At 42.2% G+C, this 13910-nt stretch overlaps 1 protein-coding gene across 1 annotated transcript in view; it reads left to right on the forward strand.

Annotated features, from left to right (window-relative positions):
• tdp2b (tyrosyl-DNA phosphodiesterase 2b) overlaps positions 1-10035 on the forward strand; it is a 40542-nt gene extending 30507 nt beyond the window's left edge. The window contains exons 5-7 of the mRNA XM_068056805.1: positions 634-752; positions 3597-3767; positions 9098-10035. Coding sequence (XP_067912906.1) covers positions 634-752; positions 3597-3767; positions 9098-9376 — 569 coding nt within the window. The 3' untranslated portion in view covers positions 9377-10035. The remainder of the gene's footprint in view (positions 1-633; positions 753-3596; positions 3768-9097) is intronic.
• Positions 10036-13910: the final 3875 nt, after the last annotated feature.

The following is a 13910-nucleotide window of genomic DNA, read 5'->3' on the forward strand; positions in this document are numbered from 1 at the left end:
TGGAATTCTAAAATATAAACAGAAAGTGTTGGAAATGCTGTGCAGGTCAAGCAGCATCTGTGGAGTGAGAAACAGCATTAACGTTCAGGTCAATGATCTTTGGTTCCACCTGGTTTTCCCATACTCTGCCATCAGTTCTGACAAAAGGTCATCAACCTGAAACATTATTCCATTTCTCACTGATGCTGCCTGACCTGCTGAATATTTCCTGCATTTTCTGTTATAGTAGAGCAGAGTGAGTCTGAAGTCTTATGCACCCCCACTTCCATTGCTCCATCATTGGTGGCCATGCCTTCAGCTGCATAGGCCCAAAGCTCTGGAATTCCCTCCCTAATCCTCTATGCCTATCTACTTCTTGCTGGTCTCATTTTTCGATGCTCCTTAAAAGCTACCTCATCTGTCCTAATATCTCTATGTGGTTCATTGTCAACTTGTGTTTAACACAGCTGTGAAGCACCTAACAATGTTTTACTTTGTTAAAGGTGTTGTATAAATGCAAGTTATTGTGAACCTCGAAATTAATGAGGTTATGTGGAGTGGAACTATCTTTACACTGAACGTGGAAGATGAAGGAAAGGCATTGTTTAATAATGAAGCTTAAAGCATGCATTTTGTTTTTGTTTGTCTGTTTAGCAGCTGAAGATGACTACTACACAGCCATTATGCTGAAAAAGTCCCGAGTGAAATTAATGAAACAAGAAATAACACCTTTCCCAACCTCCTCCATGAAGAGAAACCTTCTCACTGTTCAGGTAGGCAGGATGCAAAGTGATCTCTCAGGAGAAAATCATTTATCAATTGTCATATCATACAAAAAATCAACTTTATAAACTGCATCCTAGTCATTTTTCTTGGGAAATTCATTTGAAGTGCCAAATTTTAAAAAAATCTATTTAAGTTCTCATGCTGTAAAAGTTCTAAAGACTAAGCTCCTTGGTAGATGAGCAGAATGTATGTGGCTGAATGTTACTCTGTACTTGTGAATAGGTGTCTTTTGAGTAGAATTAGATCAGCAAATGTGCTTTAATTGGATGAGAATTTTTCATACATCTAATTAATTCAAGAACCTCTAATCACTTCTCTCCTACCTGTATAGTCGCCTCTGCTGTACCTCAGGAATCTCTCCTTGGTCCCTCCTCCTCATTTATGTGTTAACCCCTTGGTGAGATCATCCAGTAGGATGGAGGGTGAGCAGTTAAGAACATAAGAACTAGGAGCAGGAGTAGGCAATTCAGCCCGTTGAGCCTGCTCTGCTATTCAATACGATCATGGCTGATCTCATCTCGGCCTCAACTCCACTTTCCTGCCCATTCTCCATAACCCTTCAACCCATTACTAATTAAAAATCTGTCTATATTCTCCTTAAATTTACTCAATGTCCCAGCATCCACCGCACTCTGGGGTAGTGAATTCCACAGACTCACAACCCTTTGAGAGAAGTAATTTCTCCTCATCTCTGTTTTAAATCTGCTACCCCTTATCCTAAAACTATGACCTCTCGTTCCAGATTGCCCTACCAGAGGAAACATCCTCTCTATGTCTACTTTGTCAATCCCCTTAATCATCTTATATACATCAATTAGATCTCCTCTCATTCTTCTAAACACTAGAGAGTAAAGGCCTAAACTGCCCAATCTCTCTTCATAAGACAAACACCTCATCTCTGGAATCAATCTAGTGAACCTCCTCTGAACTGCCTCTAATGCAACTACATTAAGTAAGGGGACCAAAACTGTACGCAATACTCCAGGTGTGGTCTCACTAATGCCTTGTACAGTTTCAGCAACACCTCCTTACTTTTATACACTACTCCTTTAGCAATAAATGCCAATATTCCATTTGCCTTCCTTATTACCTGCTGCACCTGCATACTAGTTTTCTGCGATTCATGCACGAGGACACCCAGATCCTTCTGCACCGAAGCAGTCTGAAGTTTCTCTCCATTTAGATGATAATTTACCCTCCTATTCTTCTGGCCAAAAAGGATAACATCACACCTCTCCATGTTAAACTTGTTGCATGCATACTATCAAGGAAAAGACTCCAATCTCCTAACAAGTGGTTAGCATTTGGAATGCATTGCCTGATAAGGTGGCGGATAAAGATTCAATAGTAGCCTTCAAAATGGAACTTGAAAATCCTGAAGGAGCAAAAGTTGCAAGGGTATAGGGAAAGAGCAGATGAGTGGGACTAACTGGATGGCTGTTCAAAAGAGCTGGCGCAGCTTCTGCTCTGTACGATTCTGTGAGCCAAAATATCCTTTGCTTAATGTTAGCAAAATTGAAGCCATCCCCTTTGGTGTTTCCCAGAGCCTACATGCTTCTGGCCTTGACTTCCATCCACCTCCCCAGATGCCACTTTTGGTTGTGTTGTGGGGAGGTGGGTGCGGGGCTTGCCACCTTTGTGTAAGGCTCGACTCTGAAATCACCTGCCTCTTTTATACCTGCTCTGCTGCCAAGCCCATTTTCTTCTGGTGCTGGGGGCACCCATGATTCCTTTCTGAAATACTAAGGGGTGGTTTTTTCAAATTGCTAATTATTTACAGCTCACATATCCTTCGAGAACTTCCATGTTTTCTTTAAAACTGTATGGCAGCAAATGTAGCCCTGCACCATTCCTGTGTTGGTGGGAAGCTTAAAACAGTCAAGGGGAGCTGCAATAGAATCCCTTTCTCTTTTAAAAAAAAAAATGGCATATAGTGATGTCACAAGTTCCGGCTAGAATGGGGGTGATTGGATATTTCCCATGTCAGTCATGCCTGAAGACTACACTGCTATATGTGACTCGGATTGATCCTACACACACAATTTATATTATGTAACTATCTTCCACTTACTGCATTTTGGTGGAGAAAAATGCTGCTTTCATGAGGAGACAGCTGTAGTACTGGTCACAAATTCTGTGAATTCATAGAGACTGGTGTGAATTAGCCTCTGCTGCAAGTCCTGCCCCGTCTCCAACTCATTGGCTGACAGTGGAGCCAAAACTCCCTTTCTAAAATAATACCCTTGTGTTATCAAAGAATGAACAAAATCCTCTGCCATTCCCCCGCCCCCCTCAAAGCCCCCAACATTTTTAAGGGGCACAACTATTAAAGGAACTCAAAACTTAAAATGTACTTTCAACAAAACAAAAATGAAACTTATAAAGCTGAATCATAATATTATTGTTAGTGTCTGTCAGACTGTGTATATCCCAGTTGACACCGCAAGGAGTAATGCAACTATTGAAATTTGAGGGAGAAAGACAAAATCTGACCCCTCCCCCCCACCTGACTCCCGAACAAAATATGCTACTTGATGCTTCTAGGCGATTCCTATCCCTTGCAGCTGAGGGAGGTTTAAACATTGCACCTCAACTCCCACTTCTCAAGCAAATTTTTAAAATCACGCTGAATTAGTTTCCAAGGGTAACAGAACCTTATTTAACATATAGGAATATACTTGAATATCTTTTAAACGTGGCTTGTCATGTGAAAGAGATAGATTGTGAATTGCAAATAGTGTGTCATTCCAGCATTGTAATGACAGTTTCCTAGAAATACTGAAAAATTATGTGTCAAACAAATGTCCCTGACTTTCTGTCCCTTGTTACAGGTAAACATTGCGGGGAATGAACTCTGCTTAATGACTTCCCACCTGGAGAGCACAAAGGCACATTCTGAGGAACGTATGAAACAACTGGAGATTGTACTGAAGAAAATCAAAGAAGCACCAGAAAGTGCCACAGTAATATTCGGAGGTGACACCAATCTGCGAGACCAAGAGGTGAGTGTTACAGAAAGTACTTCAGCGTTTCAGTGGTTACAGAAATATGGATTGAACTATTTTGAGTCAGGTTTGAGTTTTGTTCCTTGTCATTTGTTGAGACTCTACACACATAAATTCTGGGGCGGGAAAGGGAGTAGAGAGGAGGAAAACCATTAAGACATTAGTGATACATTGTAGCTATGCAAACACACGACCTTCCCACCCATCTGCTTCCCATGCATAAAGTTTTCTTCTGGCAATGTACCTCAGTTCCTGTTTTTTATATTCATACATGGGATGTGGGTCTCACTGGCTTGGCCAGCATTTATTGCCCATCCCTAATTGCCCTTGAGAAGGTGGTGGTGAGCTGCCTTCTTGAACCGCTGCAGTCTATGTGGGGTATGTACACCCGTAGTGCTGTAAGGAAGGGAGTTCCAGGATTTTGACCCAGTGACAGTGAAGGAACGGTGATATAGTTCCAAGTCAGGATGGTGTGCGGCTTGGAGGGGAACTTGCAGGTGATGGTGTTCCTACGCATCTGCTGCCCTTGTCCTTCTAGGTAGTAGAGGTCGTGGGTTTGGAAGGTGCTGCCTAAGGAGCCTTGGTGCAGTGCATCTTGTAGACTGTATACACTGCTGCCACTGTGCGTCAGTGGTGGAGAGAGTGAAAGTTTGTAAATGGGGTGCCAATCAAGCGGGCTGCTTTGTCCTGGATAGTATCGAGCTTCTTGAGTGTGGTTGGAGCTGCACCCATCCAGGTAAGTAGAGAGCATTCCATCACACTTCTAACTTGTGCCTTGTAGATGGTGGACAGGCTTTGGGGAGTCAGGAAGTGAGTTACTCGCCGCAGGATTCCTAGCCTCTGACTTGGTGTTGTAACCACAGTATTTATATGGCTACTCCAGTTCAGTTTCTAGTCAATGATAAGCCCCCCCCTCCAAGGATATTGCTAGTGAGGGATTCAACGATCGTAATGCTATTGAATGTCATGGGGAGATGGTTAGATATTCTCTCGTTGAAGATGGTCATTGCCTGGCACTTGTGTGATGCCAATGTTCTCTGTTGACAAATTCTGTTGCAGTTCCAAGAAGATTTCTTTTCTGGCATTAGTTAATCTTTTTCTGCAACCTACCTTCATTCATCCCTCTTCCTTTTATCTTGTCGCCTCTCCAACACTTTTTAACCTTGATAGTCATTTACACTGGGAACTTTGGCCCTTAACCTATATTTGAGAGACTGTATTTATTTATTTATTTTTATTTAGAGATACAGCACTGAAACAGGCCCTTCGGCCCACCGAGTCTGTGCCGACCAACAACCACCCATTAATACTAACCCTACAATAATCCCATATTCCCTACCACCTACCTACACTAGGGGCAATTTACAACAGCCAATTTACCCATCACCTGCAAGTCTTTGGCGGTGGGAGGAAACCGGAGCACCCGGCGAAAACCCACACGGTCACAGGGAGAACTTGCAAACTCCGCACAGGCAGTACCCAGAATTGAACCCGGGTCCCTGGAGCTGTGAGGCTGTGGTGTTAACCACTGCGCCACAGTGCCGGAGAGGCTACATGATCACTATTTATATGGTCACCTTCAGAGAGTCTTCACTATTTTCTTTGTACTTGTGTATAAGAGCCAGAAGGGAATTTTATTTTTCTCATTTGAAATAAGATTATGTATCATTGCTTTGTTGACAAAAAATTTCCACTGTCCCATTCAAAAGAAAAATACTAAAATTATTGCTTTGGCTCACACATTAACCCCAATTTGAATAAAAATGCAATATTTAGTAGGAAAAAAACTTGCCTTTTTAAGATCCTCAATAACAAAACTTCTTGTTGTCTCTGATGTTCTTACTATCCCTCCATCATGTTTCTACGTAATTTGCATGGGAGGTGAAAGATTAAATGCTGCACAAAGAAGTTACAACAAGGAAACAGGCCAGTCGGCCCAATCAATCCATATCTGCATTTACCTTCCATGCAAGCAAATATTTCTAAACACCTTTACTCACCCTGTTCACATCTCCCTTCAGCTCCTTTTCTTTCATCCACCTATCCAATCTAATCTTGCCGATTTCTGTCTCTCCCTAATCCTAGAAGTTCCGTCTTCACATTGAGGATACCCTCCATCGTGTTGTGTGACATTACCACCGTGTTGTGTGGGATAGATTCAGAACAGATCTAGCAGCTCCAAACTGGGCATCCATGAGGTGCTGTAGGCCATCATCATCAGCAGTATTGTATTCAACCACAACCTGTAACCACATGGCCTGTCATATGCCTCACTCTGGCATTACCAAGCAGCCAGAGGACTGACCCTGGCTCAATGAGGAGTGCAGGAGAGCATGCCAGGAGCAGCACTAGGCATACATAAAAATGAGTTGCCAACCTTGTGAAGCTACAACACAGGACTACATGCATGCTAAACAGTGGAAACGGCAGGCGATCAACAGAGCTGAGTAATCCCAGAATCAGTTGAAACAGAATCAAAACTCTGCAGTCCTGACATATCCAGTCGTGAGTGGTGGTGGACGATTAAACAACTAATGGGAGGAGAAGGCGGCTCTGTGAACATCTCTATCCTCAATGATGGAGTCCAGCATGTGAGTGAAAAGTGCAAGGCTGAAGCGTTTGCAACCATCTTTAGCCAGAAATGCTGAGTGAATGATCCATCTCGACCTCCTCCTGATGCCAATTTTCAGCCAATTCAATTAATTCCACTTGATATCAAGAAACAGATGAGCGTCCTGGATATAGCAAAGGCTATGTGCCCTGATAATAACCTGGCTGTAATGATGAAATCTTGTGCTCCAGAACTACCTGTGCTTCTAGCCAAGCTCTTCCAGTACAGCTAAAATACTACTGACAATGTGGAAAATTGCCCAGATGTATCCTGTCCACAAAAAGCAGAACAAATCCAATCCGGCCAATTCCTGCCCCATTAGTTTACCTCCATCATCAGCAAATTTCTGGAAGGTGTTTCAACAGTGCTATCAAGTGGTAGAAACACCAATAACCTGTCCACTGATGCTCAGTTTGGGTTCTGCCAGGACCACTTGGCTCCAGACTTCAATACGGCCCTGGTCCAAACATAGACAAGAGAGGTGAATTCCAGAGGTAATGTGAGAGTGATTTCCCTTGATATCAAGGCAGCATTTGACCGAATGTGGCATCAAGGGGCCCTTGTAAAATTGAAGTCAATGGGAATCAGGAGGAAAACTGTTCTATTGGCTGGAGTCTTAATTAACACAAGGCAAGATTGTTGTGGTTGTTGGAGGCTGACCATTTCAGCCCCAGGGCGTCGCTGCAGGGATTTCTCAGGGCAGCGTCCTCGGTCCAACCATCTTCAGCTGCTTCTCTTCATCATAAGTTCAGAAGTGGGGATGTTCACTGATTAGCCAGTATTCAGTTCCATTCATAACTCCTCAGATAATGAAGCAGCCATGCCCTCATGCATCATGGCCTGGACAACGGTAAGGCTTGGGCTGTTAAGTGGCAAGTAACATTTGTGTCACACAAGTGACAGGCAATAATCATCTCCAAAACAAGTCCAATCACCTCCCCTTAATATTAACAGAATTATCATTGCCAAATCTGCCACTATCAACATCCTAGGGGTTACCATTGACCAGAAACCCAATTGGACTGGTCACACAATTATTGAGGCCAGTATTCTGCAGAGAGAGCTCACTTCATGACTCCGCAAAGACTTTCCACCATCTGCAAGACACAAGTCAGAAGTGTGCTGGAATACTATCCACTTGCCTGGATGTGTGCAGCTCCAACAACACTCAAGACTATCCAGGACAAAGCAGCCCACTTGATTTGCACATTATCCACCAGACATTCATGGCTCCAGAGTGTACCATCTGCAAGAAGCACTGCTGCAACTTGCCAAGATTTCTTGGACTGCACCTCCCAAACCCATAACCTGTACCTCCTAGAAGAACAAGGCCAGCTGGCTGATGGGAACACCGCCACCTGCAAGTTCTTCTCCAAGTCACACACCATCCTGACTTGGAAATATGTCACTGTGCCTTCATTGTCACTGGGTCAAAAACCTGGAAGTCCCAATTGAACAGCATTGTGGGCATACCTTCACCACACCAACACCAGTGGTTCAAGGCGGTGGTTCACCATCTTCTCAAGGCAATTAGATTTGGGTAATAAGTGCTGGTTTTGCCCACGATACCCACATCTCTTGAATAAAAGAAAAATACTGGTATGACATTAAATATTTACTGGGAAATGGAACAGTAGTGTTAGAGATTTTCAATGGAGATGGGAGCCTCTAAGAAGCCAGCTTGGAGCACTGTATTCCAGAGTTCTTGACTACATGAAGAATCAGATGAAAGCATCGGTGTTTCTTTGTTATGACTTCACACAGTAGTGTATCTGCCCAGTACTTAGTGTGTGCACTGATCCATTTAAATGAACTCTTGTTCTGTTTTGGCGATAGTTAGTGATGTCAGACTAGTATACACAATCTACACAATCAACAGTTTACTGAAACTGTCAAGTAACATTTAATCTCATAACTCACGAGTCCAAAAGGGACATGGTAACCTGAATTATTGGATGCTTTATCAGACATTTATTGCTCTAGCAAAGCTTGGTGTCTCATTCTCTTGCTTTACCTTCTATTTTGTCATCCATCTGGTGTTCCCTGCAACCCCCTGCCCCTGGATGGCATATCCAAAGTCATGAACTTGGTAAGGGAGGAGCTATAGGCATGAACATGGCTCAATGGGGGAAAATGTCACATGAACACAAACATTGCCTAACGTGTGGTTTGTTTCTTTTTCATAATCTGTTGCAACTAAATGGTTTCATTGATTTCTTCTACTACCCAAGAATTTTCTATGAAACATTTTTATCACGTTGGTTTTAGTATATAATGGAGCGAGGGGATCTCATCTTCAAGATTGCTTTGTAAAAATCCTTCAGAATTCTTTTTGCAACAGAGAGTGAATTTAATATCTCTGCTTCCATAAACCCTTGGGAGCTTTCCAGAGAACCCTCTTTTTACTTTATTAATAAACTTCTAATTTTATTTCACCCAAGTGAAAGAAAATGATAAATTTTGGCTTTGGAATATTTTGAAATAACGAGCATTTTTCAGTACTAGAGTCGATGTGGGTAACCTGTCCTGTGTTACCTCACTACCTGTTGGAAAGCACTAGGCTTCCACCCAGTGCCAATCCAAGATGTTGAACTTAGCGAGAGAGGATTGTGGTGATGAACGTCTTGTAGTGCATGGTCATGAACATAAAGTTGCTTGTGACTACTTTTGGTGTATTGCGCAGATCATCTTTTCTCACCATGAGTTTTCTTTGCAGGTTACAAAGGTTGGAGGCTTGCCAGCTGGTATCTCTGATGTCTGGGAATTCTTAAACAAACCCGAACACTGTCGGTATACTTGGGACACTAAAACTAATAATAATCTGAAAGCATGTTATACTTGCAGACTCCGCTTTGACCGTGTGTTTTTCAGGGCAGCCAGTGAAGGTCAGATTGTCCCACAGCAAATGATCCTCATGGGACAAGACAAGCTGGAATGTGGACGGTTTTGCAGCGATCACTGGGGGCTCCTGTGTGACTTTGACGTCATACTGTGAGATGTCACTGCGGTGGTTAGGGTAGAAAGCAACGCTTAAAATATAATTACACTTCAAAGCTGTACTTATAACTTAAATATTCAGGGTTCTTTCTGAATAGATCAGGTCTCTCAGGTTATTCCTGACTAAACGTATCATGCCACTTTGGAACTTATGTTTACAGTCACGTTCTGAAGGGCCAGAGGGATAGGCTGTGAAGGAAATGGAAAAGTTTGTGCTGATGTGACATAAGGTTTAAGTCGCGTTATTGGAGCAGAGCTTCTGATGGACTGGGAGTGCTTAATGCTTAAACCAAGTGCTTCTGATGGTAATCTGCACCATTCCTTAGCATGTCTGTTGCCTTGATGAGTAGAAAAAAATTACCTTGAATTTGTTTTTAATTTACAATGACTGAATGCCTTTCAAATCACTGCCTTATCGCTTCATCAGTGTAGCTGTGTTGGAAAGCTTGGAAATATGTGTTTGTGCATCTGTGCCGAATGGTCAAGGCTCCAAGATGCATTATGCCTGTAAAAGGTAATCGTATGTCTGAGCTTGTGAAGGTAAAGGTGGGAAAACTCCCCTTTTCCCTCATCTTGTCAACATGTAAAACCCAACCTTCGCTTTTAAGTATGATTCTGATTTTAATATTGCAAATAAAGAGAACATTTATCTACAAATTAATCGTGATGTATTTTCTTTTGCCAAGAATCTATTAATGAGTGAAGTGCAATTTGTTTTGAAATGGTGCAGTGATGCAGAGTGATAGAAGAGCAAAGCGCAGTCCCCTTTCTGCAACAGTCCTGAGTTTCTGATTTCCATTGTGCTGTGTGGAAGGACTGTCAGGTGGGAGAGTATTTGCAAGGACACAAAGATACCTAGAAGCTGATTGAGGAAGAATAGCATTGACCAAGGCCCTGGGAGTATGTTACCCAAGCTCTGTTGCAGGAGTGGTGTAGCTGACTGAAACCTACATGGGAGAGGGTTATTGTGCATTTGGTTGCAGGATGCAAGCTATCTGTGTCTATCCCATTGCCAATCAGTTGGTGAGTGAGGAAAAAAAATGTTTCCCACTTGCAGCTGACGAGCCCTCCTGCCAAGTATGGAGAAAACAGCTTGTTCGGACTTTTCAATTCTGTCTCTGGTGCTCTAGTCTGCTGCTCTTGTTTCTATGCCCATTATGTTGTATATTTTTCGTTTCCTGTGTTTTAACCCTTTCAGTCGTAGCCTCTAATTTTTTTTAAAGATTTATATTCCTCTTAATTCTCCACTGGTGGAAAAACATTTTAAGATCGGTAAAGGGCATATTTTTTTCTGATGCTCTGGTTTTGTTGCAAGAAATTCTATGCTGGTGGTACTGACCTCTGCCATTGTGATATTGCTACAAACCACATATACAACAGAGAGTGCCTCTTATTGTTACACAGAGAGGGGAACCTTGGAGGTAGTGTGATGGCAATGGACAGACCTGTTTGTGCTTTACACAATGGGGAAGTGTTTCTTGGCACACTGTCACTGGCAGAAATGCTGCATTAACGTGAGAGTTCCTGTCAAGTCTCAGCCCTATGCCATTTAAAATCCCTGCTAAAGCCCCATAGGCAGTGTTAAATAGAAACTGAGGCAGAATGAATTAATGTACCACCATTTGATACCAAGGATCATATTGAGTATTAGAAATACTACAAGATATCATTTGTAGTTCTTGCATTTGCTGAGGCAGTTAGTACTTTTGGAGGTCTGCAGAAGAGGTACATTGGAAGTTCTCAGAAGACATCAGCAATGAGACACAGTACATACAACTGAGAAAAATACAGTGTTATCCATGGGTAGACTTGTACTTGTTTGGGATGTGGGTGTTACTATCAAGGCTGGCATTTAATGCCTATCCCTAATTGTCCTTGTGGCAGTAGGCCTCCTTGAACCACTGCAGTTCATGTCATAGTCAGAGAGTCATAGAGAGATACAGCACTGAAACAGGCCCTACTTCCCACTGAGTCTGTGCCGACCATCAACCACCCATTTATACTAATCCTACATTAATCCCATATTCTCTACCACATCCCCACCTTCCCTCAATTTTCCTACCACCTACCTACACTGGGGGCAATTTACAATGGCCAATTTACCTATCAACCTGCAAGTCTTTGGCTGTGGGAGGAAACTGGAGCACCCGGTGGAAACCCACGCGATGAAGGTACTCTCAATGCTGTTAGCATACCCAGAAAAATGACCCCGCTCCCAAGTTAATTTACTGCATGTATAAACAAAGTGGGAGACTTTCCACACACTGCCTTATTTTTGCATTTTCTTGACCTTATTCTCCTTTTTGAACCTTTCTAAAGTAAAGTGTGTGGTCTGGTGACTGAGAATAAAGTTATGCTTATATACAGGTTATAGATTGTATGGGTTGGGGTCTCAACTCTTTGTTATTTGGTTTGCCAGTTAGTCTAAAAAGATAGTATCAAATTTGGAAAGGACAAAATGGACCTTGATGGTTAATGTGCAGTCAGTTGTTAAGAGTCTGTTTGTGAATGAAATGGAGCAGTGATGCAAAGTGATAGTGTATGTCGGTCTTCTATCATATCGAACAGGTTTATAAAGGTGGCCGTTGTTGTGATGTTCTCCGATGCCATCTCCAAAATTAGACGAAGGATAGTCTTTCGGAATCTGTATTTGTGCAAAATTGATGAAGATACTAATAGAGCTAAGATCTGTACTTTCCTCCAGCATACCAGTTTTGGGAAACTTTATGGGCTCCTCTTTTCTGTTATTTATACAGCCAGAACTTGAAATCTAAACTAACTCCATGAAACTGATGAAATTAACAATTGGGTCTGTACCTCTTTAATTTATAACATTAGTTAGGCATAAGAACTGCTATCACCCACAAAATTGAAAATATTTGGATAGACAAACATCTGCAAGTGTCAACAGGATTTTCAAGATAATTGTATAAAATCCCCTGGAAAAATGAATGCTAAAATGTGTTTGTAACAGGACAAATTGATATAAAATTAAATAATTGTCAGATATAATTGGGACTAGGTATGAGATAATAAACCCTGTGCTTCATGTCTATATGTTAAATATGAATGATATTAAAGCTAATGATTTGTCACAGGAAATTTTGACAAAATTCATGAGACGGAAATAATCAAATTATTTTTATTGATGAGTCAAGATAATGCAGGTGAGAACTAAATTATGTGTCATTGATCTAAGATAGAGACTAATAAATCCAATGGCGAATTCAGGAGAAACTCTCTACCCGGAGAGTGGTTAGAAAGTGGAACTCGTTACCAGGAGGAATAGTTGAAGTAAACAGCACAGATGCATTTAAGGGGAAGCTAAACAAGCACATAATGGAGAAAGGAATAGGATATGTTGATGGGGTTAGTTGAAAAAGGGTAGGAGGAGGCTCGTGTGGAGCAGAAACACAGCATGGCTCTATTGGGCATAGCCTGTTTCTGTGCTGTAAATACTTAAATGTAGATTGTCAGTGCAGATAGTGACTGAAACAATGCCACGGTTCTGAGCGGTAATGTTTCTAAAACTGGTGCTGAACTGTTTTGCATTATGTTGGTTGGGTTGTCAGGGCACTGACAATTGCCTTTGCCAGGTAAATTTGTGTACTGGTTAATGATGACAACAAATTTGCAGCATTGCACTTTAGAATGATTTTCATGATCAAACTGTGCCAATAACCAGAAAATATGCAAACATCGCTATACGTTCTTTTCTTTTTTATTCGTTCCTGGGATGTGGGCATTCTGCAAGGAGTTACAATATTTATCAAACTTTCAAATTTGTTAAATTCACTCTAGTCGTGGGCCAAATAATGTTTACTGTTTTCTTTAATTCATTCATGGGATGTGGCATCGATGGCTAGGACAGCATTTATTGCCCATTCCTAATTGCCCTTGAGAAGATGATGGTGAGCCGCTGCCTTGAACCACTGCAGTCCATGTGGCATTGGTACACCCACAGTGCTGTTAGGAAGGGAGTTCCAGGATTTTGACCCAGTGACAGTGAAGGAATGGCGATATAGTTCCAAGTCAGGATAGTTTGTGGCTTGGAGGGGAACTTGCAGATGGTGGTGTTCCCATGCATCTGCTGCCCTTATCCATCTAGGTGGTAGAGGTTGTGGGTTTAGAAGGTGCTGTCTAAGGAGCCTTGGTGCATTGTAATGCATCTTGTAGATGTTACACACTGCTGCCACTGTGCGTCGGTGGTGGAGGAAGTGAATGTTTGTGAATGGGGTGCCAATCAAGTGGGCTGCTTTGTCCTAGATGGTGTTGAGCTTCTTTAGCGTTGTTGGAGCTGCACCCATCCAGGCAAGTGGAGAGTATTCTGTCACACTCCTGACTTGTGCCTTGTAGAAGGTGGACGGGCTTTGGCGAGTCAGGAGGTGAATTACTCACCGCAGGATTCCTAGCCTCTGACCTGCTCTTGTAGCCACGGTATTTATATGGCTACTCCAGTTCAGTTTGTGGTCAATGGTAACCCCCAGGATATTGATAGTGGGGGATTCAGCGATGGTAATGCCATTGAATGT

Source organism: Heterodontus francisci, chromosome 2 (assembly GCF_036365525.1).
Source record: "Heterodontus francisci isolate sHetFra1 chromosome 2, sHetFra1.hap1, whole genome shotgun sequence".
Lineage (NCBI taxonomy): Eukaryota > Metazoa > Chordata > Chondrichthyes > Heterodontiformes > Heterodontidae > Heterodontus > Heterodontus francisci.